The 24,861-nt window shown below is 41.4% G+C and overlaps 1 protein-coding gene across 1 annotated transcript in view; it reads left to right on the top strand.

Annotated features, from left to right (window-relative positions):
• Positions 1-4,472, top strand: part of LOC140476797 (regulator of G-protein signaling 22-like) — a 142,940-nt gene extending 138,468 nt beyond the window's left edge. Inside the window, exon 27 of the mRNA XM_072569592.1 lies at positions 4,000-4,472. Within this exon, the coding sequence (XP_072425693.1) occupies positions 4,000-4,046 (47 nt within the window). The 3' untranslated portion in view covers positions 4,047-4,472. The remainder of the gene's footprint in view (positions 1-3,999) is intronic.
• The last annotated feature ends 20,389 nt before the right edge of the window (positions 4,473-24,861 follow it).

Raw genomic sequence — 24,861 nt, 5'->3', positions numbered from 1 at the left:
TCTAGATCATTAATGTATAAAGTGAAAGGCTGTGGTCCCAACACTGAGCCTCATGGAACACCACTTGTCACCAGCTGCCATCCTGAGAAAGACTCTTTTATCAAAACTCTCAGCTTTCTGCCAGACCACCAAGCGTCTATCTATGCTAGCATCTTGCCTCTAACACCATGGGCCCATATCTTACTCTGTAGCCTCCTGTGCAGCACCTGGTCAAAGGCCTTCTTGAAGTCCAGATTGATAATATCCATTGGCTTTTCTTGGTCTAATATGCTCGCTACTTCCTCAAAGAATTTCAGCAGATTTTCAGCATGACCTCCCCTTGATGAACCCATGCTGAAATGTAACAACACATGGATGTTCATATATATTGGTTGCTGAAAGTAAACTCGCAGGTGCAGCAGAAGGTGAAGAAGGCAAACAGTATGTTGGACTCCATAATGAGAGATTCAAGTACAGGAGCAAGACATCTTGCTGCAATTATACGGGACCCTGATAAGACCACACTTGGGAGTATGCTGTTCAGTTTTGGTCTTCTTATTTGAGGAGGAATGTTCTGGCTCTGGAGGAATGCAGTGAAGGTTTACAAGACTGATACCTGGAATAGCAGAACTGACGTATAAAGAAAGACTGGATTGGTTAGGGCTATATTCACTGAAGGTTAGAAGAATTTTATAGAAACCTATACAATTTTAATACAGGAAGGATATTCCTGATGACCAACAAGTCCAGAACCAGGGGTCACAGTCTAAGGATAAGGAATAGGCCACTTAGAACAGAGTTGAGGAGAAATTCCTTCACCCAGAGAGCAGTGAGCCTGTAAAAGAGGTAGTTAGAAATTTATTACCGGCAGTGGCACAGATGTGTAAAACTGGATTGGAGCAGTTAACCACAGCAGTTGATATCCATTTCCATTGTGATATGGATGTTGCTACTTTTATTTATACTTGCTGACAATATTAGATTTAATTAACAAAAGAAGCGATTTGAGAAGTAAATATATAGGCAAAGCTCCAGGTAGCAAATTGGCAATCTGTACCCCATAAGCTGTTTCAACCAATAGCCAGGCTGTGAGAATATCCCGCATTTTTCCACCTATCTACGACTAACAAGATCCCTGCCTATGTTGTATGGTGTGGGCAAAACCTCAGTGAGGGTAGTATATGCAATGAGTCTTTAAAAGTTTGTTGCAAGAGAAATTGGCAGGATGTAGCCACTGAAATACACACACGAGAGAGCAAAAACATCATGGCCATTCTAATGAGCACAGGTAATTAAAATACTTGACAACCCCTGCAAAGGCTGAATGGACAGAAAAACACAGCTGCCATACTCAAGGGAAAAGAAATCTGAAGGTAAGACATTTTGCCTCTGAATAACTGCGAGTAAACAACACTGCAAACAAGCTTGCTTGATGAAGAGAGATTCTGCTTTGTGAGGTGGTTGTCAACTTTACCATCTGTTAGGATATCTTCCCAGGAAGCAGAGCAGCCATACTCCTAGCAGAAGATGGTGGCCAGTCTTATAGATATTTAAATTATTTCCATTACCTGTGAACAAATGCAGAGAAGGATAGCACATCTTAAAGAGATTATCAAGGTCACGGGTAGTATTAACACTCGCCATCACCATACTTGGAAAAAGGCTCTCCCTGTCCACCTTATCTAACCCTCTGATTATCTTATATGTCTCTATTAAGTCACCTCTCCACCTTCTTCTCTCTAACGAAAACAGCCTCAAGTCCCTCAGCCTTTCCTCGTAAGACCTTCCCTCCATACCAGGCAACATCCTACTAAATCTCCTCTGCACCCTTTCCAAAGCTTCCACATCCTTCTTATAATGCGGTGACCAGAACTGTACACAATACTCGGAGTGCAGCTGCACCAGAATAGTGCTGTAGCATAACCTCATGGTTCCGGAACTCGATTCTCTTTTGATAAAAGCTAAAACACTGTATGCTTTCTTAACAACCCTGTCAACCTGGGTGGCAACTTTCAAGGATCTGTGTACCTGGACACCGAGATCTCTCTGCTCATCTACACTACCAAGAATCTCACCGTTAGTCCAGTACTTTGCATTCCGGTTACTCCGACCAAAGTGAATCACCTCACACTTGTCCGCATTAAACTCCATTTGCCACCTCTCAGCCCAGCTCAGCAGCTTATCTATGTCTCTCTGTAACCTACAACATCCTTTGTCACTATCCACTATTCCACCGACCTTAGTGTCAACTGCAAATTTACTAACCCACCCTTCTACGCCCTCATCCAGGTCGTTTATAAAAATGACGAACAGCAGTGGACTCAACACCAACCCTTGCAGTACACCACTGGTAACTGGACTCCAGGATGAACATTTCCCATCAACCACCACCCTATGTCTTCTTTCAGCAAGCCAATTACTGATCCAAACTGCTATATCTCCCACAATCCCATTCTTACGCATTTTGTACAATAGCCTACTGTAGGGAACCTTATCGAACACCTTGCTGAAATCCATATACACCACATCAACTGGTTTACTCTCACCTACCTGTTTGGTCACCTTCTCAAAGAACTCAATACGGTTTGTGAGGCATGACCTACCCTTCACAAAACTGTGCTGACTATCCCTAATCAAATTATTCTTTTCTAGATGATTATTAATCCTATCTCTTATAACCTTTTCCAACACTTTACCAACAACTGAAGTAAGGCTCACTGGCCTATAATTACCTGGGTTGTCTCTACTCCCCTTCTTGAACAGGGGAACCACATTTGCTTTGCTCCAGTCTTCTGGCACTATTCCTGTAGACAATGACGATTTAAAGATCAATGCCAAAGGCTCGGCAATCTCCTCCCTTGCTTCCCAGAGGATCCTAGGATAAATCCCATCCGGCCCAGGGGACTTATCTACTTTCACACTCTGCAGGATTTCTAATACCCCTTCCTTGTGAACCTCCATCACACCTAGTCTAGTGGCCTGTATCTCAGTATTCTCCTCGACAACATTGTCATTTTCCAGAGTGAATATTGTCGAAAAATATTCATGAAGTGCTTCCCCTATCTCCTCTGAGTCCACACACAACTTCCCACTACTATCCTTGATTGGCCCTAATCTTACTCTCATCATTCTTTTATTCCTTAAATACCTATAGAAAGCCTTAGGGTTTACCCTGATCCTATCCGCTAACAACTTCTCATGTCTCCTCCTGGCTCTTCTGAGCTCTGTCTTTAGGTCCTTCCTGGCTACCTTGTAATGCTTAAGCGCCCTAACTGAACCTTCACATCTCATCCTAACATAAGCCTTCTTCTTCCTCTTGACCAGAGATTCCACTTCCTTCGTAAGCCACGGCTCCCGCGCTCTATAGCTTCCTCCCTGCCTGACAGGTACATACTTATCTAGGACACTCAGGAGGTTTTCCTTGAACAAGCTCCACATTTCTAATGTGCCAATTCCCTGCAGTTTCCTTCCCTATCCTATGCTTCCTAAATCTTGCCTAATCGCATCGTAATTGCCTTTCCCCCCAGCTGTAATGCTTGCCCAGTGGTATACACCTATTCCTTTCTATCACTAAAGTAAACATGTCAGAAGTGTGATTGCTATCACCAAAGTGCTCACCAACTTCCAAGTCCAACACCTGGCCGGGCTCATTACCTAGTACCAAATCTAATGTGGCTTCGCCCCTTGTCTGCCTGTCTACATACTGTGTCAGGAAGCCCTCCTGCACACACTGGACAAAAACTGACCCATCTATAGTACTCGTACTATAGTGTTCCCAGTCAATATTTGGAAAGTTGAAGTCCCCCATGACATTTATTCAACATAAGTTGAAAGCTTTGGCACGTACTTTCAAATTCTGTACAAAAATATTTTATAATCTTAATGATTTATGGCACTGTTTGAGGTATGAATCTTCAATATATGCAAATATTTCAGTAAGTACTGGTGCTCATTATGGCAGGTTATTTTCTAGACTTGCAAATTTAACATTAACATTAGCAATAACTTCTCTTTTCACAGAATCTTCAACCAGCCAAAACATATCAGGCAACTTGAACATAAATTAATTGTAATTTATCACAACTTATTGAAGCCCAAAATGAACTTATCGTACAGTGGATATCGCAAACTGAATTTTAAAAAATGTATTTATAATCATTTGCTGTGATAAAATAAAAGCTATGACAATTAGCCTTAATTTTTAGTAAGGAGACTGGGAATCTATAGTTAACGTAAAGGTAACATGTCAAAGTTATGTCCTTGAAGAAAACTGAATAGATGATAACTTTGTAATACAATGTGTCCCAATATCATTGGAAGTATGCTTTGAACCACACTACAAAAGAATTTCGGGTATATTGTTGAGAGTTAACAGCCAGATACTCGAATGTCTTCCCTGCCAATTATGAAGTCAGTGATACCTTGGCAGCAGTAAAATTCAAACTGGTCTAAACCTGCTGTTTTATTTATAAATTTGTGGCGGTATCTTTCTACCCGTCTGCCTGTGCAGTAATAATGTGGAGTGGATTGCCTGCCAGTTATGGGGCTTGTCTATTTTAAACAATTGATTTAGGGCAATTTATTCAACATCAATACTACCTAGAGTTTGAATAGAAAATTACCACCAGTATATCCTTAGATTCTTCAGGATCTAATCTATATGACAGTTAAAGAAGTATTGGCTATAAAAATTTGGAGTTCTAGCAATCAGATTTTAAGTGTTACTGTAAGCTTTTAGATCATAATATTCAAAAATGGTATTAAATACAAAGTCAGATACGATTTCCTGATGTAAGTTCCTTGCAAACAGTGTCCTCACAAGACCCTAGGAAACTCTGAGGAACAGAGGGATAATGGATGCCTTTCCTCAGATCCCTGAGATAGCAGGGCAGGTTAATAGAGTAGTCAAGAAAGCATACAGGACAGTTGTCTTTTCACTTGAGGCATAGATTATAAGAGTAAGGAGGTTATACTGGAGCTGTACAGGTCTTTGCTTAGACCACAGCTAGAGTATTGTGAGTATTCTTGTCACCCCAATATAGGAAGGATGTGATTGCACTGGAGGAGGGTACAAATGAGATTCACTAGGATATTGCATGGGATGAAGCAATTTGACTATGAAAAGAGGCTAGATAAGCTTAGGTTGTTTTCTTGAGAAGAGTGTGCAGGGTTTAGGCCAGGATGGATAGAAAGGAGCTGTTCCTCTAAATTGAAAGGTCACAACAATAGGACACAGTTTTAAGGTGAAAGGCAGAAGGCTATTTAAGGAAAACATTTTTCACGCAGAAAGTGGTGGGGATCTGAAATACACTGCATGGAAGGGTAGTTAGAATGGGAAACCTCACAATCTTTAAAAAATACTTGGATTACACTTGAAATGTCATAACACTCAAGACAATGGACCAAGTGCTGGGAAGTGGCACTCGTGTAGCATTTTGGTGGATCTTCTTATTGGTGCAGACTCAATGGGCCAAACAGCCTCTTCTGTAATGTTTGATTCTATAAAAGCTCCAAGTTGGGAGTGCAAATTTGTAACATAAACCCACAGAACTAGTCACTTCCTATTAGTTTATTCAGACTTTGTAGAGGAACTAGTATCCAGTCAGCAGGTAAATGTATTCAATCATTTAATCTTTAATTTATCTCCAGATGTGCATATTCAGAGCAATTAGCACTTGGAGACAGATCAGGTTACATGAAGCTGCAGTGTAGCCAATGAGTGACACTTACTTCATAAGTTGCTAACAGATACATAAGGACTACACTAAATAGGATTAAAACTCTCAAATAGGCTTTAAGGGTCTCCAGGCTGGCATATGTTGATAGATGTTTGACAATGATTTAGTGTCACTTACATCCTCAGTTCAACTGCCATCTTGGCTGGTTCCTGGAAAGAGCACCCACCTGTTTCAGGAAGGAGCTCTCATGGATTATGGAGATCCAAATCTGGAAACGTACAATTTTGAGGTGTAATTGAGTTGTCCATTTCTCTCCATATTGTAAAAAGACATATGAACTGACATTTTCCTAGCTACCATCATTTCTGAGGAAGGCATACTGGACCTGAAATGTTAATTTCTCTTCACAGATGTTGAACTTTTCCAGAAAATTCTGAGTTTTTTCTCTCCATATTGTGTCTAATATTGGGACCTGTATTATGCCTCTCCTGTCCTGATACGACAATAGAGATCTTATTTAACTTGCAGGCAGGCAGGCAGCTGGCAGAACACCAGTTCTTGCTGAGTGACCTGAGCTGATTTAAACTGCATTCATGGTATGATGAGAGATTACTAACTACCAGTTTGGAGATAATGGTGAGGTTCACACAGGCTAGTAGCGGCCCCATTTTCCCATGGACATGAAAGCAGTCCAGTTGGCTGGCCCCTAAGAATTCAAGTTTAAAACTAAATGACTCTTTAAGGGCTGATGGTTGTGCTTGTCAGTGCATGGGGCAAATGGGCTTAGCCAGCAAGACATGGAGCATCAAATGAAGGATCATGAACCTGAAATGCTGTAGAAACATGCAGCCCCAGAGAATGCTGAAAATGGCCAGAGGAATGTAACTGGACAGGAGGCCAATTTCAGAGTCCTGACCATGGGATAAACCATGCAAGTAAGTCCTCCAAACCTTAAAAGAGGGGTCAACAGTGGTCTTGTGAAACAAACCTGTGTGAATTTGCATCTCATTGAAAGGTTGGCTTGTCAGAGTTCCTACCTAACTCAGTTCTCCTGAACTGAGAAATACATGCATTCTGTTTTCTGACTGCATATGAATAGCATATGCCTAGATGAATAAATAAAAAAAAACTCTTGATATACCAGCATCTCTCCAGGCCTCTTAGAACGACATTCCATGTGAATCTGGAGACACACTATGTTTTGGATTGACTTCCAGTTCTTGGTGTTATGGATAAGGACATGAAGGAAGGAGTCAGCTGCAAGCCTTAAGGGGCTTATGTGGCAAATGCAACAGTCTCCAATACTGGAATCACCAGTTTCATGATACAGGTTGTTCTGCTATAGCATGTGTTTCATGAATGCGAATTTACTGTCACGCGATTGACGAATGGGGACATTGTTTCTGAAGTGTGTACTTTCAAAATGTGTGTTGGCTGTAACGCAATTACATTGCCAACACTTTAAATGCTGTTTCTAAAATGTGATTTTTCTATAGTGCTGGGTTGCACAAGAATGCATTCACCACATTATAGAAGAACTACCTGTAACTTCTCAATGCAGAGTAGTGACTGGTAGGTCTATGATAGCAAGGCAACAGAGGACAAATACTAGGTCCAGGAATCTACAGAGGTTTAACAGGAGATTTAGAGGGAAACTGTCAAAAACATATGCTGACTAGATAGATCAATGCCCTGTATTTGCAGACCACCTGATTCTGATCAAATGGAAAACCTGTCCTTCTCCTAACTATGCTGCAGCCAAAGAGGATCTAGAATAGAAGGATATAGGAGCAGTAACAGCAGACATGGGCAGTATACTAACTTGCAGAGGGGAAAGATCCAGGAAAGCTGGCTTCACGGTGATGATGAGCATTGGTTTGAAACAGAATATAGAGAAGGTGCTTCACCTGACCAAGAGGGAATTCGGGAGGGCCCTTTGAATGTGGTATATTCTATATTCCAGCTGTTAAAGGAGAACTGGCACTGCAAAGACTAGAGGACAATCCATGCCTTGAAGGTCACTATGGCCCTGAACTACTTTACCAGTGGCTTGTTTCAGGGTTTGGCTAAGGACCTTTGAGGACTCTTCCAGTCAGCAGCTCACAAGTGTATATGAGATGTCACAGATGTCTTATTCAGAATTTTCCAATAATTTGTGAGGATCCACTTGGATGCAGACAGCCAGGCAGTTAGGACAGCAAAATTTGTTGGTAGAACAGGATTCCCTCAGGATCAAGGGCTAGAGATCAAACACAACAACAATTAGGAACCTCAACACCATCCAGGACAATACAGTCTGCTTAAGTGGCACCTCATCCACCAGCTTCAACATTCATTCCTTACACCAGTGATGCGCAATGGCAGCAGTATATCCCATCTATGAGATGCACCGTATTAACTCACCAAGGCTCCTTCAATAACCTGCAACCCCTACCACATAGAAGCACAAGGTCAATGCCATCATAGGAACACAAACACTTGCAAGTTCCTCTCCAAATCACATATCATCCTGACTTGGAATAATGTCATTCCTTCACTGTTGCTGGGTCAAATTCCTGGATGTCTGTCCTGACACACATGGCCTGTAAAAGTGCAAGAAGGGCAGCTGACCACTACTTTCTCAAGGGCAATTAGGAGTGGGTAATGCTGGCCTAGCAAACAACAATCACATTCTGAGAATGACTAATAAAATGGTGCTTTAGAGCACCCATGGGTTAGCCAATTGGCTCCCAACATAAAAGGTTTACATTCCATTAATGTGAAGTTGATTGGTGACCAAAATGGACAAAATCTCTAGGTTAATGTGTAATACTTAGTGAGCATTCAGAAGTGGTTGAAGTGTTTAATGCCACACATTTCCTATAGAACTGATTGCTGGGAGTCAAAGGCTATTCCCAGAAGGTTTGAATGGCAGTACCAATTCCGAATCTGCAGAGTGCTGCTGAGGTGCCTTATGATGTGCATGTACCTGTGCGTGGGTGATCCACTGGCCTTCTCAAAATTAGATTTAGATCTTTGGATCATTAAGGTGGTGCAATGCAATACACCCCATTGAAGAATGTTTGGCATCATTGTAGTAGTCTGTGCCCTTCATGAGGAAGCAGACAGTGATGGAAGTAGACCAGGAAGTTGCAGATGAATAGGAAGTGGGGAGACAAGGCAGACATGCTCCTGAAAGCCGTATTGATGACAGATTCCAAGCTGAGTAAATTATTCATGTACCCATCCAGATACCTTTTAAATGTTGTCATTGTACCAGCCTCCACCACCACCACCTCTGGCAGCTCATTCCATACATGCACCACCCTCTGCATGAAAAAGTTGTCCTTTAGATCAAGCTGGCATGGTGGCTCAGTGGTTAGCACTGCTGCCTCACAATGCCAGGGACTTGGGTTTGACTCCAGCCTCACCTGTGTGGGCATCCTCTGAGTGCTCCGGTTTCTTTCCACCATCCAAGGGTGTATAGGTTATGTGGAATGGCTATGATAAATTGTCCATAGTGTCCATGGATGTGCAGGCTAGGTGGATTAGCCATGGGGAATGTATTACAGGGATAGGGTGGGTCTGGGTGGGATGTTCTTCGGAGGGTCGGTGTGGCCCTGATGGGCCAAATGGCCTGCTTCCACACTGTGGGGATTCTATTCCATGATCTTTTTATATCTTTCCCCTCTCACCTTAAATCTATGGCCTCTAGGTTTGGTTTCCCAGACCCCTGAGGAATAGAGTTTGGCTGCCTATCCATGCCCCTCATGATTTTATAAACTTCTATAAAGTCACCTCTCAGCCTCCAACACTCCATGGAAAATAGTCCCAATCTGTTCAGCTTCTCTCTATAGTTCAAACCCTCCAACCCCTGCAACATCCTTTAAATCCTTTCTGCACCCTGTCCTGTTTTGCCGACATTTTATTCTGTGAATATTTTCCCTGCCTCATGAGACCACAGCTGGGGGAATGCTTATTCCTGCCTCTGCTCCGCATAGCCTTTTCAGTTGTCCTGACGGCATTGATAGTCTCACCATGTTCTACAATATAGCATAGAATCATACAATTGTATTGCATAGAAACAGTCCAACCTGTCCATGCCAACCAGGTATCCTAAATAAATCTAGTCCCATTTGCCTGCATTTGGCCCATTTCCCTATAAACCGTTTCTATTCATATACCCATCCAGATGCCTTTTAAATGATGTAATTGTACCAGCCTCCACCACTTCCTCTGGCAGCTTGTTTCATACTCACACCACCCTCTGTGTGAAAAAGTTACCCCTCAGGTCCTTTTTACATCTTTTCCCTCTCACCTTAGTCCTATGCCTTCTAATTGTGGATTCTCCTACCCTAGGAAAAAGACCTGGGCTATTCACCCAATCCATTCACCTCATGATTTTATAAACCCCCAAAATGTCACCCCTCAGTCTTTATTTTGTAACAAACATCACTGAACAAAGAACAGGCGTTGGGCCTTTGCAAGTTTATAATAACTGAAGCAGCTGCACTTAATGTACCATTCTTATGTTTGCATCAAAAGGGCTGTTGGCAGGTAACCTCAAATTTTTCTATTACCTCAAAACAATCTGCACTGAATACTAGTAATAAACCTTCATTCATGGCTTCTCCTGGCTGTGAAAGCTTCTTATTCCCAAACACTGGAACTTTCAAGTTTGGCAGGGATGTGTCAAATGAAAAATGTTGGATTACCTGCCCTTTATACGCTCTGTTCAATTTTATTTTCAATCATAGTTAATAAAATGCATAACACGATTACCTAGAAGCTCTGCTGTTACTGGAGAGCCTACTCAAAGGTGTATGGATTGGAAATATGGTTATATCAGATGGTCTCACCTGTATTTCCTTTGAGGTCAGATTGACAGCAAGTCATAGAGTCATAGAGATATACAGCATGGAAACAGATCCTTCAGTCCAACCCGTCCATGCCGACTAGATATCCCAACCCAATCTAGTCCCACCTGCCAGGACCTGGCCATATCCCTCTAAACCCTTCTCATTCATATACCCATCCAAATGCCTCTTAAATATTGCAATTGTACCAGCCTCCACCACTTCCTCTGGCAGCTCATTCCATACACGTACCACCCTCTGTGTGAAAAAGTTGCCCTGTCGGTCTCTTTTATATCTTTCCCTCTCACCCTACACCAATGTCCTCTAGTTCTGGACTCCCGACCCCAGGGAAAAGACTTTGCCTATTTACCTTCATAATTTTGTAAACCTCTATAAGGTCACCCCTCAACCTCTGATGCTCCAGGGAAAACAGCCCCAGCCTGTTCAGCCTCACCCTATAGCTCCAATCCTCCAACCCTGGCAACATCCTTGTAAATCTTTTCTGAACCCTTTCAGGTTTTACAACATCTTTCCGATAGGAAGGAGACCAGAATTGCACGCAATATTTCAACAGTGGCCTAACCAATGTCCTGTACAGCTGCAACATGACCTCCCAACTCCTGTACTCAATACTCTGACCAATAAAGGAAAGCATACCCAAACGCCTTCTTCACAATCCTATCTACCTGCGACTCCACTTTCAAGGAGCTATGAACCTACAGTCCAAGGTCTCTTTGTTCAGCAACACTCCCTAGGACCTTACCATTAAATGTTTAAGTCCTGCTAAGATTTGCTTTCCCAAAATGCAGCACCTTGCATTTATCTGAATTAAACTTCATCTGCCACTTCTCAGCCCATTGACCAATCTGGTCAAGATCCTGTTATAATCTGAGGTAACCCTCTTCGCTGTTCACTACACCTCTAATTTTTGTGTCATCTGCAAACTTACTAACTGTACCTCTTATGCTTGCATTCAGATAATTTATGTAAATGACAAAAAGTAGAGGACCCAGCACTGATCCTTGTGGCACTCCACTGGTCACAGGCCTCCAGTCTGAAAAACAACCCTCCACCACCTCCTTCTGTCTTCTACCTTTGAGCCAGTTCTGTATCCAAATGTATAGTTCTCCCTGTATTCCATGAGGTCTAACCTTGTCGAACGCCTTACTGAAGTCCATGTGGATCACATCTACCGCTCTGCCCTCATCAATCCTCCTTGTCACTTCCTCAAAAAACTCAATCAAGTTTGTGAGACATGATTTCCCACGCACAGGCATGCTGACTATCCCTAATCAGTCAGATAAAAGCAAATTACTGCAGATGCTGGAATCTGAAACCAAATAGCTGATGTTTCGAGTCTAACTGACCCTGTGACAAAAGACTCGAAACATCAGCTCTTTTCTTTCCTTACAGATGCTGCCAGACCTGCTGAGATTTTTCAGCATTTTCTCTTTTGGTTTCAGATTCCTAATCAGTCCTTGCCTTTCCAAATACATGTACATCCTATCCCTCAGGATTCCCTTCAACAACTTGTCCACCACCGACGACAGGCTCACTGGTCTATAGTTCCCTGGCTTGTCCTTACCACCTTTCTTAAACAGTGGCACCACATTAGCCAACCTCCAGTCTTCCGGCACCTCACCTGTGACTATCCATGATATTTAACTTTTTTTGTCTCATTAGCCACATTGGGATTGAAAGAGAACCAATAGCTAGAGAATGATACTGTGCTGCCTCACAGTGCCAGTGACCCAGGTTCAATGCCAGCCTCAAGCGAATGTCTGTGTGGAGTTTGCATATTCTCCCAGTGTCTGCGTGGGTTTCCCCCAGGTACTCCGGTTTCCTCCCACAGTCTAAATGATGTACAGGTTAGGTGGACTGGCTATGCTAAATTGCCCATAGTGTTAGGTGTATTAGGTGGGTTACTCTTCAGAGGGCCGGTAAGGACTTGTTGGGCCAAAGGGCTTCTTTCCACACTGTAGGGAATCTAATCTAATCTTGCAGAAATGATGCAAAAGTTGCCACCTTATAATTTTGCTTTCACAGAAAGATTAAGGGATAATCTACGATTCAATGTATTTGCTGAAAGTATTACTGCTTTTGCCTCTGGGACCTGGATTTCAATCCATCCCAGACAGCTGAATGAAAGTCTTTTCAGTCTCCTATTAAAGTTTGTGTTATTTAATTTTGTAGTGATATTGTCCACAGTACAAAACTTCTGCTTATATAGTAAGTATGTACTAAATTGTAAATTTCATATGGAAGGTTCACATGGGAATTGGAAAAATGTAACTTTGATATTGTTTGTGATGCTTTCATGATGTCAGAATTGAATCTCATTGAGGAGACAAAGGATACTTTGTATCTAACCATAATATTTCACCTGGTGATGCTTCTTGTTTTGAGTTATTTGAATATAGGTGCCTCCCCTAACATCGTAAAAACTTTATTGATAAATGATTGACGTCAACACTGAGTCTAACCTGTGCTTCAAATATTATAACAAATTTTGCAAAGTATCAATCTGACAATACATATAATATTATAAAACAATACATTATTCTAATTAAATTGTTGTCTCTTCTTTTGTTGCTTGCTTTTGTGAAATTATTCCATCCTTAACATTATAAAGTGCCAAATGTTTCCAATCTTCTCTAACATATTGAAATTTAATGTTTAAATTTGGACAAAAATACTCAGACTCAAATGGCTGCAATTTGGCAAAGGTTTATAGTGATTGTAGAGGCATACTTGGGTTGAGAGGTCAGAGTTTTCAGGATAGAAGTAGTGAAAGGTTGAGATGAAGGAAACTGAGACTCAGTTGAAAGCTTTGAGGAAAAGATTGACATCTCTGGGGTTAAGAAGCATTTTTCTCTTCCTAAAAATTCTCAGAACTGATTGCTTTCAGCAGAACATCACAGGTGGCACTCTATTTATTGTTCCTACAATAGTCTAGTCATCATTATATAAGCTATGTTAAGAATGTTAACAAAAAAAAGTTTGAACAACGTATAAAGATAAAAATTAGGAACAGTAGACCTCTGGCCCCTTTAACCTCTGCCATTCAATAAGATAATGGCTAATATAATTACTCCAAATTCCTGTCTATTCCTGATAACCTTTCTCCCCCTTGTTTATCAAGAATCTGCCTTTAAAAATATCCAGACTCTGCTTGCACTGTCTTTTGAGAGTGTTCCAAAGACTCAATATCTTTTTGAGGAAAATGTTCTCCTCATCTCTGTAAAGACAGCCTTTTCTGCTTGGAGGATTCTGTTCTCTGACAAGATGTCAGTTGGCTGAGCTTCCAGAAATGCAGACTCCCAGAAATGCAGCTTGAAATACACTTGCAGAAAACTAATCAAATGAACCCTCCAACAGTGTATCTCTCTGCAGCAAATGGTTACTGGAAGCATTGTCCATTCAAGCAAAATTTGCCCATCCATGAAATCAAAAAGCATTTTGGGAGATATGCTGTTTGTTATTTATAGGTTTATGAAAGAAGGCAAAGTACATCGATCAGATATTTGAAGCTGTTAATGTAACTACTGTACATATGAATAATATGAACCTAGAATTTAGCATGTCAGTTATATTGGTGAAAAGATTTTTTAAAAGGGTTTTCATTGATTCATTTTTTAAATTTGTAGAATTGTAGTTTCCCAATTAAGTATTTTGTGCTTCAAACTTAATAAATCTTTAAGTATTTTTGTTAAAATTTATTTAATTCATCTTACAAATAATTAAAATTGTTACCAGTAAAAATGGCGGAAGGCATTGGTTCAATGAGAGATTGTGAGTGGGAAATTCAGAGAAAGGGAAATAAAATTGTAATTGGAAATGTCTAAAAATGTCATTAAATCAGTCAGTTGTCCCTTTGTTTTAATATTCTTATGTAAATAATTCTTCAACGTGGTTTGAATGGAGGGAGTGGAGGAATGGAGTCCTAATGCAGATTCCTTTAGCACAGACATTAGTAAGGATTGTTAAAAAGCGATTTTCAAATTGAACATTATATACTTATTACTTTTCACTCTTTTGGTGATTAAACTGGAAATAATAACTGCTAGAAATAACAGAAGCCCACCAACAGGAGGAGCAAACCTCAGAATGCCAATAGAAACAACACCACTATCAACTTCAGAGACACATTCTCAGGTGGTTTTGAAGCTAGTGCTTCCAATTAAACCTGTTGGACTATAACCTGGTATTGTGTGATTTTTTTTACTTTGTACACCCCATTTCAACACCAGCATCTCCAAATCAATGGTAAACAAAGTAGAATTCTCTTCATTATTGTTTTATTTATAGATCCATTCCCTAAAATAGTCAAATTGAAGTTGCTGTGAATAGACTGTCTGTCATGATTTAAATTTGTATATTTTCTCTAAACTGTCCTCAAGAAACCAACATGCCATTGCTCTTACCATATTTCATTAAAACAGCTTACTTATCTGTTTGTGGGACTATCCTGTGGATAAAATCGCTGTTGCTTTTCCATATATTTCATAAGAGACTGCACTTCATTGGCGATATAGGACTGTGGTGTGTCCTCAATACACGTTCCCCTTCAAGCCACTCACATGGAAATTTATCGCTGGAAAATATGCGCAGAGTTCCTGGAAAATTTCAGGGCTGGATGCCGACCCAGATTTAGACAGAGATGAATTGCGCAAAGGGTTGAACTCAAGTATTTGCACTTGTTTGGGAAGGGCACTACATGGGAGCACCGTGTAAATGATGGACACATTGCGACATCTAAAGCCTTACTGACTGATTTGATACATGACATAAAAACCTGAACTTGTTATCACCTCTGTTGTTGAAACGTCTCTGAAAATCGAACAGAATATTTTTTACCGAGATGGTATGTTGTTGGATTGGACAAGGAATGTTGCTTCATCCTTAAGTGAGGGGCGAATGGACAGAGGATTTGGTGACCTGCTGGAGCTGTGAGAGGAGCAAGTCTGAATGTTGCCAAATGCTACATTGAAGCCAGATTGCTCCGTGCTCCTCGACAGTCACAGGAAGCTGTCCTGCAGTAGATGCATGGAAACTTACCTTTTGGTCCAACTCATCCATGCTGACCAGATATCATAAATTAATCTAGTCCTATTTGGCCCATTTTCCTCTCAACTCTTTCTATTCATATACTCATACAGGTACCTTTTAAATATTGTAATTGTACCAACCTCCACCATTTCCTCGAGCAGCTCATTCTATACTTACACCACCTTGTGTGCGATAAAGTTGCTCCTTAGGTCCCTTTTATATTTCTCCCCTCTCATCATAAACCTTTGCCCTCTAGTTTTGGACTCACCCATCTCAGGGAAAACACCTTGGCTATTCACCCTATCCATGCCCCTCATGATTCTATAAGGTGACCCCTCAGCTTCCAATACTCCAGGGAAAATACCCCAGACTATTCAGCCTCTTTCTATAGCTCAAATCCTACAAACCTGGCAACATCCTTGTAAATCTTTTCTGAACCTTTTCAAGTTTCACAGCGTCCTTCCTACAGCAGGGAGACCAGAATTGAATGCAATATTCCAAAAGTGGGTGGAACTAAGAAATAAGGAGGGGATGGTGATGTTATTGGGGTTGTAGTTTAAGCCCCAAAATAGTCAATGGGAAATAGCGGAAAAAATATGCAGAGAGATTCAGGAGACTTGCAGGAGCAATATGGTTGTCATAGGGGATTTTAATTTCCTAACATAGACCGAGACTGCCAAAGCATTAAGGGCATAAATGGGATGGAATTTGTTAAGTGCGTTCAGGAAAGTTTCCTCAATCAGTATATCGAGGGTCCTACTCAAGAAGGGGCAGAACTTGATCTACTCTTGGGAAATAGGGCAGGACAGGTGATGGAGATGACAGTGGGGGAGCACTTTGGGACCAGTGACCATATTCAATTAATTTTAAAATAGCTATAGAGAGGGACAAAACTGCTCCACAGGTTCAAATTCTAAACTGGGGCAAGGCAAATTTTGATGGAACTAGACAGGAGCTTGCAGTGGTTGATTGAAGTAGTTTGTTTGCAGGCAATGGGACCTCTGGCAAGTGGGAGGCCTTTGGAAGTGCGATAACGAGAGTTCAAGATCTATATGTTCCTGTGAGGGTGAAGGACAAGGTTAACAGGAATAGGAACCCTGGATGACAAGAGATCTTGAGACTTTGACCAGAAAAAAGGAGGTGTGGCTCAGGTACAGGCAGTTGGGATCAAAGGAATCTTGGGAGGTTTACAGGGAATACAGGAGTTTACTGAAGAAGGAAGTCAGGGGAAAAAGGGGACATGAGATAGCCTTTGCTGAGAAGATTAGGATGAATCCAAAGAGATACTTTAAATATTTTAGAGGAAAAAGAATAAGTAAAGAGACAATATGGCCCTCAAGGACGAAAGTGGACATGTATGTGTAGAACTGCAAGAGATGGGTGAGGTTCTCAATGAATATTTCTCCTCTGTGTTTACCATGGAGGAAGGCATGAAGTCTTGGGAATTTGGGGAAATTAGTGGTCATGAAGGGCTTTTGCCCGAAACGTCGATTTTCCTGCTCCTTGGATGCTGCCTGACCTGCTGTGCTTTTCCAGCACCACTCTAATCCAGCCAGAGACCTTTCCCCAGCACAGAAATGGCTGTCACTAGGGGTCATAGTTTTAAGGTGATTGGAGGAAGGTAGAGGGGAGCTATCAGAGGTAGGTTCTTTACACAGAGAGTGGTGGGTGAGTGGAATGCACTGCCAGCGGTGGTAGTAGAGTCAATGACATTAGGGAAATTTAAGCAACTGCTGGACAACGACATGGACAGCAGTAAGTTGAGGGGTGGGTAGGTTAGGTTTATCTTAGATTAAGATAAATGCTCCGCACAACATTGTGGACTGAAGGGCCTATACTGTGCTGTACTGTTCTATGTTCTATAACTCTCTATGACTTTCTAAGTGGCCTGACCAATATCCTGTACACCTGCAGATAGCCTCCCAACTCCTATACTCAATGCACTGACCAATAAAAGCAAGCATACCAAACATATTTATCATTATCCTATCCACCTGCGACACCACTTTCAAGGAACTATGAACCTGCACTCCTAAAGTCTCTTTGTTCAGCAACACTCCCCAGGATCTTACCATTAAATGTATAAGTCCTGCCCTGATTTGCCTTTCCAAAATGCATTACCTCATATTTATCTAAATTAAACTTCATTTGCCACTCCTCAGCCCATTGGCCCATTCGCTCAAGGTCCCATTGTAGACTGAGGTAATCTTTCTTTGCTTTCCACCCCAATTTTGATATCATCTGTAAACTTACTAACCATACCTCCTGTGTTCACATCCCAATCATTTATGTAAATGATGAAAAGCAGTGGACCCAGCACCGATCCTTGTGGCACACCGCTGGTCACAGCCCTCCAGTCTGAAAAACAATCCTCTACCACTAGCTCCTTCGAGCCAGTTCTGTATCCAAATGGCTAATTCTTGCTGTATTCCACTTGATCTAAACTTGCTAACCAATCTACCATGAGGAACCTTATCAAATGCTTTTGCTGAAGTTCATATAGATCAATAATGAAGTAAACACAGAGAATGACGGAGAAACCCAGCAATTCTGGCAGCATATGAAGACAGAAACAGTTAGTTTTTCAAGACTGGTTTGACCAGGGAAGTGGATGCAGGATGTCCATAGTCACACCAACAGCAGCTTGCTAACCCTGTCAGACACCAGGATAACAGGGAGAATTGGGAATTGAGAGTGGACAGAAAACAGGGCATAGAGTCATCTTCAATATTTCCAATGATGTCAGCTGTTAGAATGAGACATGTAATGCTGAGAATCATCTCCTTTGTAAGGCTTAGGAGACACAAATGTCCATTTTCACCTGCTCTGTTTTGGTCCCCTATATAATATGTTGCTTTGCCCTGTAAGAGACAAGGCACAATCTCAGTACAGTGCTATTCTTGAATGATGTGCTTGCCATAGCTGAATAGCTAGAGCTACGTGAACATAGCAGAACTGGATGATGACATAATTGGAATGGTGTATATGTGTGTGCGTGTAGAAATTTGGATATGAGGCATGCGTTCTGAGTGCCAAAAACTGTTGCTGGCTGAAGAATGGGGGTTTGGTGCCTTGAGCAGTCTGGCCCATTGGTGGTTCAGTTGGTTGGAAGGCACTTTTACTGATATTACCACCAATACGAGGTCATTACAATTCCTGAGGTCTTGCTGCACAGTCCTCAGGTCCAGATTATAGTCAATGATCTCCCTGGTCTCTGTGTCCACTTCCTTTATGCTTCTAGACCCTAGCAGAAAGTCTCTTTTTGCCAACCTTCACCATTAAGATCTCAAGTGCCTGTGCGATCAGGAGTGCACTCTTTTCCATGGTTCTCCACTCATAATGCTCCCACAAACAATTGCATCAGTGTACACAATAACTCCTTTACGCTGTATGCAGTTTCCCTTTAAGAGCGACAGGCTGTCTTTAAGAGGAGCAGTCTAGCTGCTGGTGCTGCGCTACGTGTGATCTACACCCTGCTTAGCTTCCTGATGAGCACTCTGTGTGCCCTGCTTAAACCGTAATTCTTTTAATTGCTGATGCAGGGCCAGGTTTGTGCATTTCCTGCCTCAATGACAATGAGCAAGCCTAGTTTATGATCTGTGAACCTCGCACTCAATTACGGGCTGAAAATTCTTTTCTCTGCATGTCTACTAATCACGTAAATGTTGCAAAAGGACACAGTCTTTGATATCTAATAATACTGCTTCATTATCAAATTTTCTAAGTAAGTTGATGCTTTGATCAAACAAATAGATCACGTTTGGATTTTCCATTTTTGGACTCACTAGTTGCACCATCTGTTCAATTGGTTGAAAGTCGTGACTTGACAAGTGTGAGAAAGGAAAATAACAATCATGATTTTTTATTAAATGCACTAAAAATTCAGAAAGCTTGTCACAACTTTCACTATAAATATATCTAAGTTCATGGAATATTTCTGACATTCGCACAATTTTTAACTCCCATGTTTACACCAGCAAGCTTTCGAAAACACAGAAAGACTTTAAACATTTTTGAAAGCTTTCTGATGTCAAGAAATTTTGCAAATTTTTTTTGAGTGAACACAAAACACTTTAGGTTAACCACAGCAACTTCAGCATTCATAAGCTACAACATGGTAACCAAAATTGTTCACAATTCTTCTCAGAAGCCAGGAAAGTTTTCATATTAATTTCTATGAGGCTATGACTGTGGCTCTATCTTATCTGCATAAACAGAGATGAATCATCACTTTGCAGTGGTATCTAAAGTCAGACATTGATTCCTTTCTACAAAACTCTGGCCAAGCCACATTTTTATTTACCTTTATTTTCCATAGAATGTGGCTATTACAAGCGAGGCCATTATTAGTTTCTTAACCCTAATTGTCCTTGAACTGAACATTTCAGAGGGCAGCTAAGAGTCAACCATATTATTGTTGCTTCTGGGTCCAGATGAGGTTAGAACGGCATATTTTCTTCTTCAAAGGGCAAGTGAACAACGATCAAAGATAGTTACCTAAGTCAAAATTACTGAGACTAGCTTTACATTACAAATTTATTACAACTGGCAGTTGCTGTGTGGGATTCAAATGCTCGGCCCTATAATCCTGGGTTCTGTGGATTGCTAATCAAGTGACACTGCTACCATGCCACCATCTCCCTTATAGGTAGAGTCATAGAGATGTACAGCGTGGAAGCAGACCCTTCAATCCAACTTGTCCATGCTGACCAAATATCCTAAATTAAACTAGTTCTGTTTCCCAGTATTTGGCCCATATTACTCTAACCCCTTCCTATTCATATACCCATCCAGATGCCCTTTAAATACTGTAATTGTCCCAGCCTCCACCACTTCCTCTGGCAGCTTATTCCACCGTACCACCCACTGCATGAAAACATTGTCCCTGAGGCCCCTTTTAAATCTTTTCCCTCTCACCCTTTAGTTCTGGACTCCCCAACCCAGGAGATTTGTCTATTTATCCTATCCATGCCCCTCATGATTTTATAAACCTCCATAAGGTCACCCCTCAGCCTCCAATGCTCCAGGGAAAATAGCCTCAACCTATTCAGCCTCTCCCTATAGTCAAACTCTCCAACTCTGGCAACATCCTTGTAAATCTTTTCTGCAGCCTTTCAAGTTCACAACATCCTTCATATAGCAGGGAGACCAGAACTGCACAGAGTATTGCAAAAATAGCCTAACCAATGTCCACTACAGCTGCAACATAACCTCCCAACACCTACACTCAATGCACTGACCAATGCAAGCATACCAAAAGCCTTATTTACTATCCTACCCACTTACGACTCCACCTTCAAGGAACTGTGAACCTGCACTCCAAGGTCTCTTTGTTCAGCAATATTCCGTAGGACCTTACCATTAAGTGTATAAGTCTTGCTAAGCTTTGCTTTTCCAAAATGCAGCACCTCACATTTATCTAAATTAAATCCATCAGCCACTCCTCAGCTGATTGGCCCATCTGATCAAGATCCCGTTGTACCCTGAGGTAACCCTCTTCGCTGTCCATTACACCTTTAGTGCCATCTGCAAACCTACTAATGCTACCTCCTATGTTCACATCCAAATCATTTGTATAAATGACGAAAAGCAGTGGACCCAGCACCAATCTTTGTGGCACATGCTGGTCACAGGCCTCCAGTCTGAAAAACAACCCTCCACCTCGATCTTGTGTCTTCTACATTCAAACTAGTTCTCCCTGTATTCCATGTGATCTAACCTTGCTAACCAGTCTCCCATGGAGAACCTTGTTGAAAGCTTTGCTGAAGTCCATATTACATTCACTTTTGTGCCCTCATCAATCCTTTTCGTTACTTCTTCAAAAATCTATCAAGTTTGGGAGACATGATTTTCCACAGACAAAGCCATGTTGACTATGCCTAATTAATCCTTGCCTTTCCAAATATATATAAATCCTGTCCCTCAGGATTCCCTCCAACAACTTGACCACCATTGATGTCTGGCTCACCGGTCTATAGTTCCCTGCCTTTTCCTTACCACCTTTCCTAAATAGTGGCACCTGGTTAGCCGACCTCAAGGATCTGTCACCTCACCGGTGGCAATTGATATAAACATCTTAGCAAGGGGCCCAGCAATCATTTCCCTAGCTTCCCACAGAGTTCTTGGGTACTCCTGATCAGGTCCCGGGGATTTATCCACTGTTATGCGTTTTAAGACTTCCAGCACCTCCCCCTCTGTAATATGGACATTTTTCAAGATGTTGCTATTTATTTCCCCACATGCTCTATCTTCCATATCCTACTCCACAGTAAACACTGATGCAAACTATACGTTTAGGGGGTACCTCACTCTTCTACACACAGATGGCCTTGCTTTCCTTTAGGGGCCCAATTCTCTCGATAGTTTTTCCTTAAAGCATTTGTAGAATCTCTTTAGATTCTCCTTACCTCTATTTGCCAAAGCTATCTCATGTCTCCTTTCTGCCCTTCTGATTTCCTTCTTATGTGTGTGTGCGTGCGCGTGTTGCTCTTTATATGCCAAATAGTTGAACAGTTCTTGGTGGACCTATTTTAATCAACATCTTTGTTCAACGTTATTTTGGATTTCATTATAAGGTAAAGACTGTCACAATCATTTCTCAATGTATTATGTTACCCGCAGCAACTAAGGGTGTCATTTACATGGGAATACATAGCAGGAAATGACTCTTCTTAATTTGGTGGAAAAACACTCGGAATGCTCTTAACCTTTCCTATTATTACACCTTGTGGACAAGCTATGGAAACAATCTCTGTAAAATTTATCCTCTACTAAATTTGTCATATTTCAGGATCACTTCACTGTTATCCAAGGGAACAGACATGGCAGATTTTAGACCAGTCAAATTGAAGATGCTTTTTACAGACTTATTGTGCAGTTGCTCATACAATTTATCCAATATTGAACAAGGCACCAAAGATACATGTTAAACTAGGATAGATTGGTAGAAATCGTTGACCGAAATGTAAAGTTGGGTGTTTATGTCTGTCACTCCTTTCCTGCCACAGGTATTTTTGAGAGCTGACCCAGTTGTTGGGGAATGCTGCTGGCATTAGTGAGCCTCACTAATATGAGCTAACTGGGGTCCTTTAAAAAACTACAATGGAACTTTACTAGCAGTTGAGTGGGGCTGAATAAATGAACTGGAGGTGATGGAGATTGAAGATTTAAATTAAACTTTCTGGGGCCTTAACGCCCAAAATAAAAATCCTCTGATGCTCAGGCTGTTCTCTCCTTCTACTTGTGACTCTGAAAACACACAGTACCTTGATTTACTTAAAGCACAGATTGCCTCCAGTCGTCTAACTTGCCAGCTGCCAACAACTAATCCACCATCTCTTTATGCTGGTTTGGTGGTCAGTGGGAGGCAGTTAGTTTCAGGTGAGTTCCAGATTTAAAACTTCCCCTTCAAAATTTAAGTGATTCATCCCAAACACTTAGAACTGGGTTTTCACTTCTATATTGAGCAGTGGGAATTCTCCTCATTGCTGCAAACCAATCAAAATTCCAATCCAACTGCCTGCATCAAAGTTTGCAATTTACATATTGCGGGCCCCAGGTGCAAGCTCCACTGCCAAACACTGATGAAGACTCATATTTAAGTAGGATGGAGCAATATGTTTTTAGACTCAAGCTAACACTGAGGTATAGCTATGTTATTGGAGGGAATGATGACCAATAGCAAGTCTTCTCGTTTCACTGATAAATGTTGGGAATTTAATACTACTGTCTCAAGAACTAATGTGACATCCCCTGATGGGTTCATGAGGTCTTGGATTAAACCATCTGCAGGATACACTGTAGTAACTCACCAGAATTCCTTTAACTGCATTTCATAATACCGTGACCTCTACCACCTAGAAAGACATGGCAGCAGATGCATAGGAGCTCCACGACTTGCATATTCCCCATCAAACCATATACAATCCGTTTCTTTACTGTCGCTGAATCAAAATCCTGGAACTCCTACTCTAACAGCACTGTGTGTATCTCTATACCTCAAGGACTGCAATGGTTCAAGAAGATAGCTCATCACCACCTTCTCCATGGTACTTCAGAATAGGGAATAAATTAGTCAATGACATCTACATTCCAGACAATAAAACAAACAGCTGCTAGGCTATAGGTACTTTGTTGTGCAATTGAATGCCTAGAATATGAAGGACGCTAATAAGTTACTCTATTGTGTACCCTAAAACAAAAATCTTGATTTGATGACTGGAAAAGGTGCTGTGTGAACACTGAGTATGGCAAAACGATCTTGTATCCATGACTTAGTGTCTGCATGATTGCTTGCATTAAGCTAGAAACATGTGGCTGGCTAATGTGTGTTCACAGTGTGAATACAGTTTGGTTTTTAGGCATGCTCACTTCTCTGCCTGATCAAACCTGGATCACAGAAGTGCAGTAAATGATGATAGGGGACGGATGTTTGCAGGTAAAGGGATGGCTGGAGAATGGGAAGCATTCAAAAATGAGATAATGAGAGTCCAGAGTCAGTATGTTTCTGTTAGGGTGAAAGGCAAGGCTGGTGGGTGTCGGGAATGCTGGACGACTCTAGAAATTGTGGTTTTCGTAAAGAGAAAGAAGGACCCATTTGTCAGGTATAGACAGCAGGTATCGAGTGAATCCCTACGAGAGTATAAAGGCAATAGGAGTTACTTAACAGTGAAATCAAGAGGGCAAAAGGGGGCCATCAGACAGCTTTAGCAAATAGAGTAATACAAATATATTAAGGACAAAAGAGTAACAAGGAAGAGAATAGGGCCCCTTAAAGATCAGCAAGGCTGTCTATGTGTGTGGAACCACAGGAGATGAGGAGTTACTGAAACAGTATTTTGCATCAGTGTTTACTGTGGAGAAGGATATAGAAGAGAGAGAACATGGGGAAATAAATAGTGACATCTTGAAGTATGTCCATATTACGCTGTGCAGAGGAGGAGGTGCTGGAGGTGCAGAGGAGTTTTAAAATGCATAAAGGTGGCTAAGTCCCTTGGACCTGAACAGATGAACTCTAGAACTCTGTGGGAAGCTTGTGAAATGATTACTGGGCCCATTGCTGAGATATTTGTATTATCAATAGCCACAGGTGAGGTGCTGGAAGACTGGAGGCTGGCTAATGTGGTGCCACTATTTAAGAAAGGTCGTAAGGAAAAGGCAGGAAACTGTAGACCAGTCAGCTTGACATCAGTGGTGGACAAGTTAATGGAGGGAACCCTGAGGGACAGGATTTTCTGGAAAGGCAAGGATTAATTAAAGACAGTCAACATGGCTTTGTGCATGGGAAATCATGTCTCATCATCTTGATAACTGTTTTTTGA

The sequence above is a fragment of the Chiloscyllium punctatum genome, chromosome 5 (genome assembly GCF_047496795.1).
Source record: "Chiloscyllium punctatum isolate Juve2018m chromosome 5, sChiPun1.3, whole genome shotgun sequence".
Classification (NCBI taxonomy): domain Eukaryota; kingdom Metazoa; phylum Chordata; class Chondrichthyes; order Orectolobiformes; family Hemiscylliidae; genus Chiloscyllium; species Chiloscyllium punctatum.
Note: the sequence above shows the minus strand (reverse complement) of the source record. Positions and strands in the feature narration are given on the sequence as shown.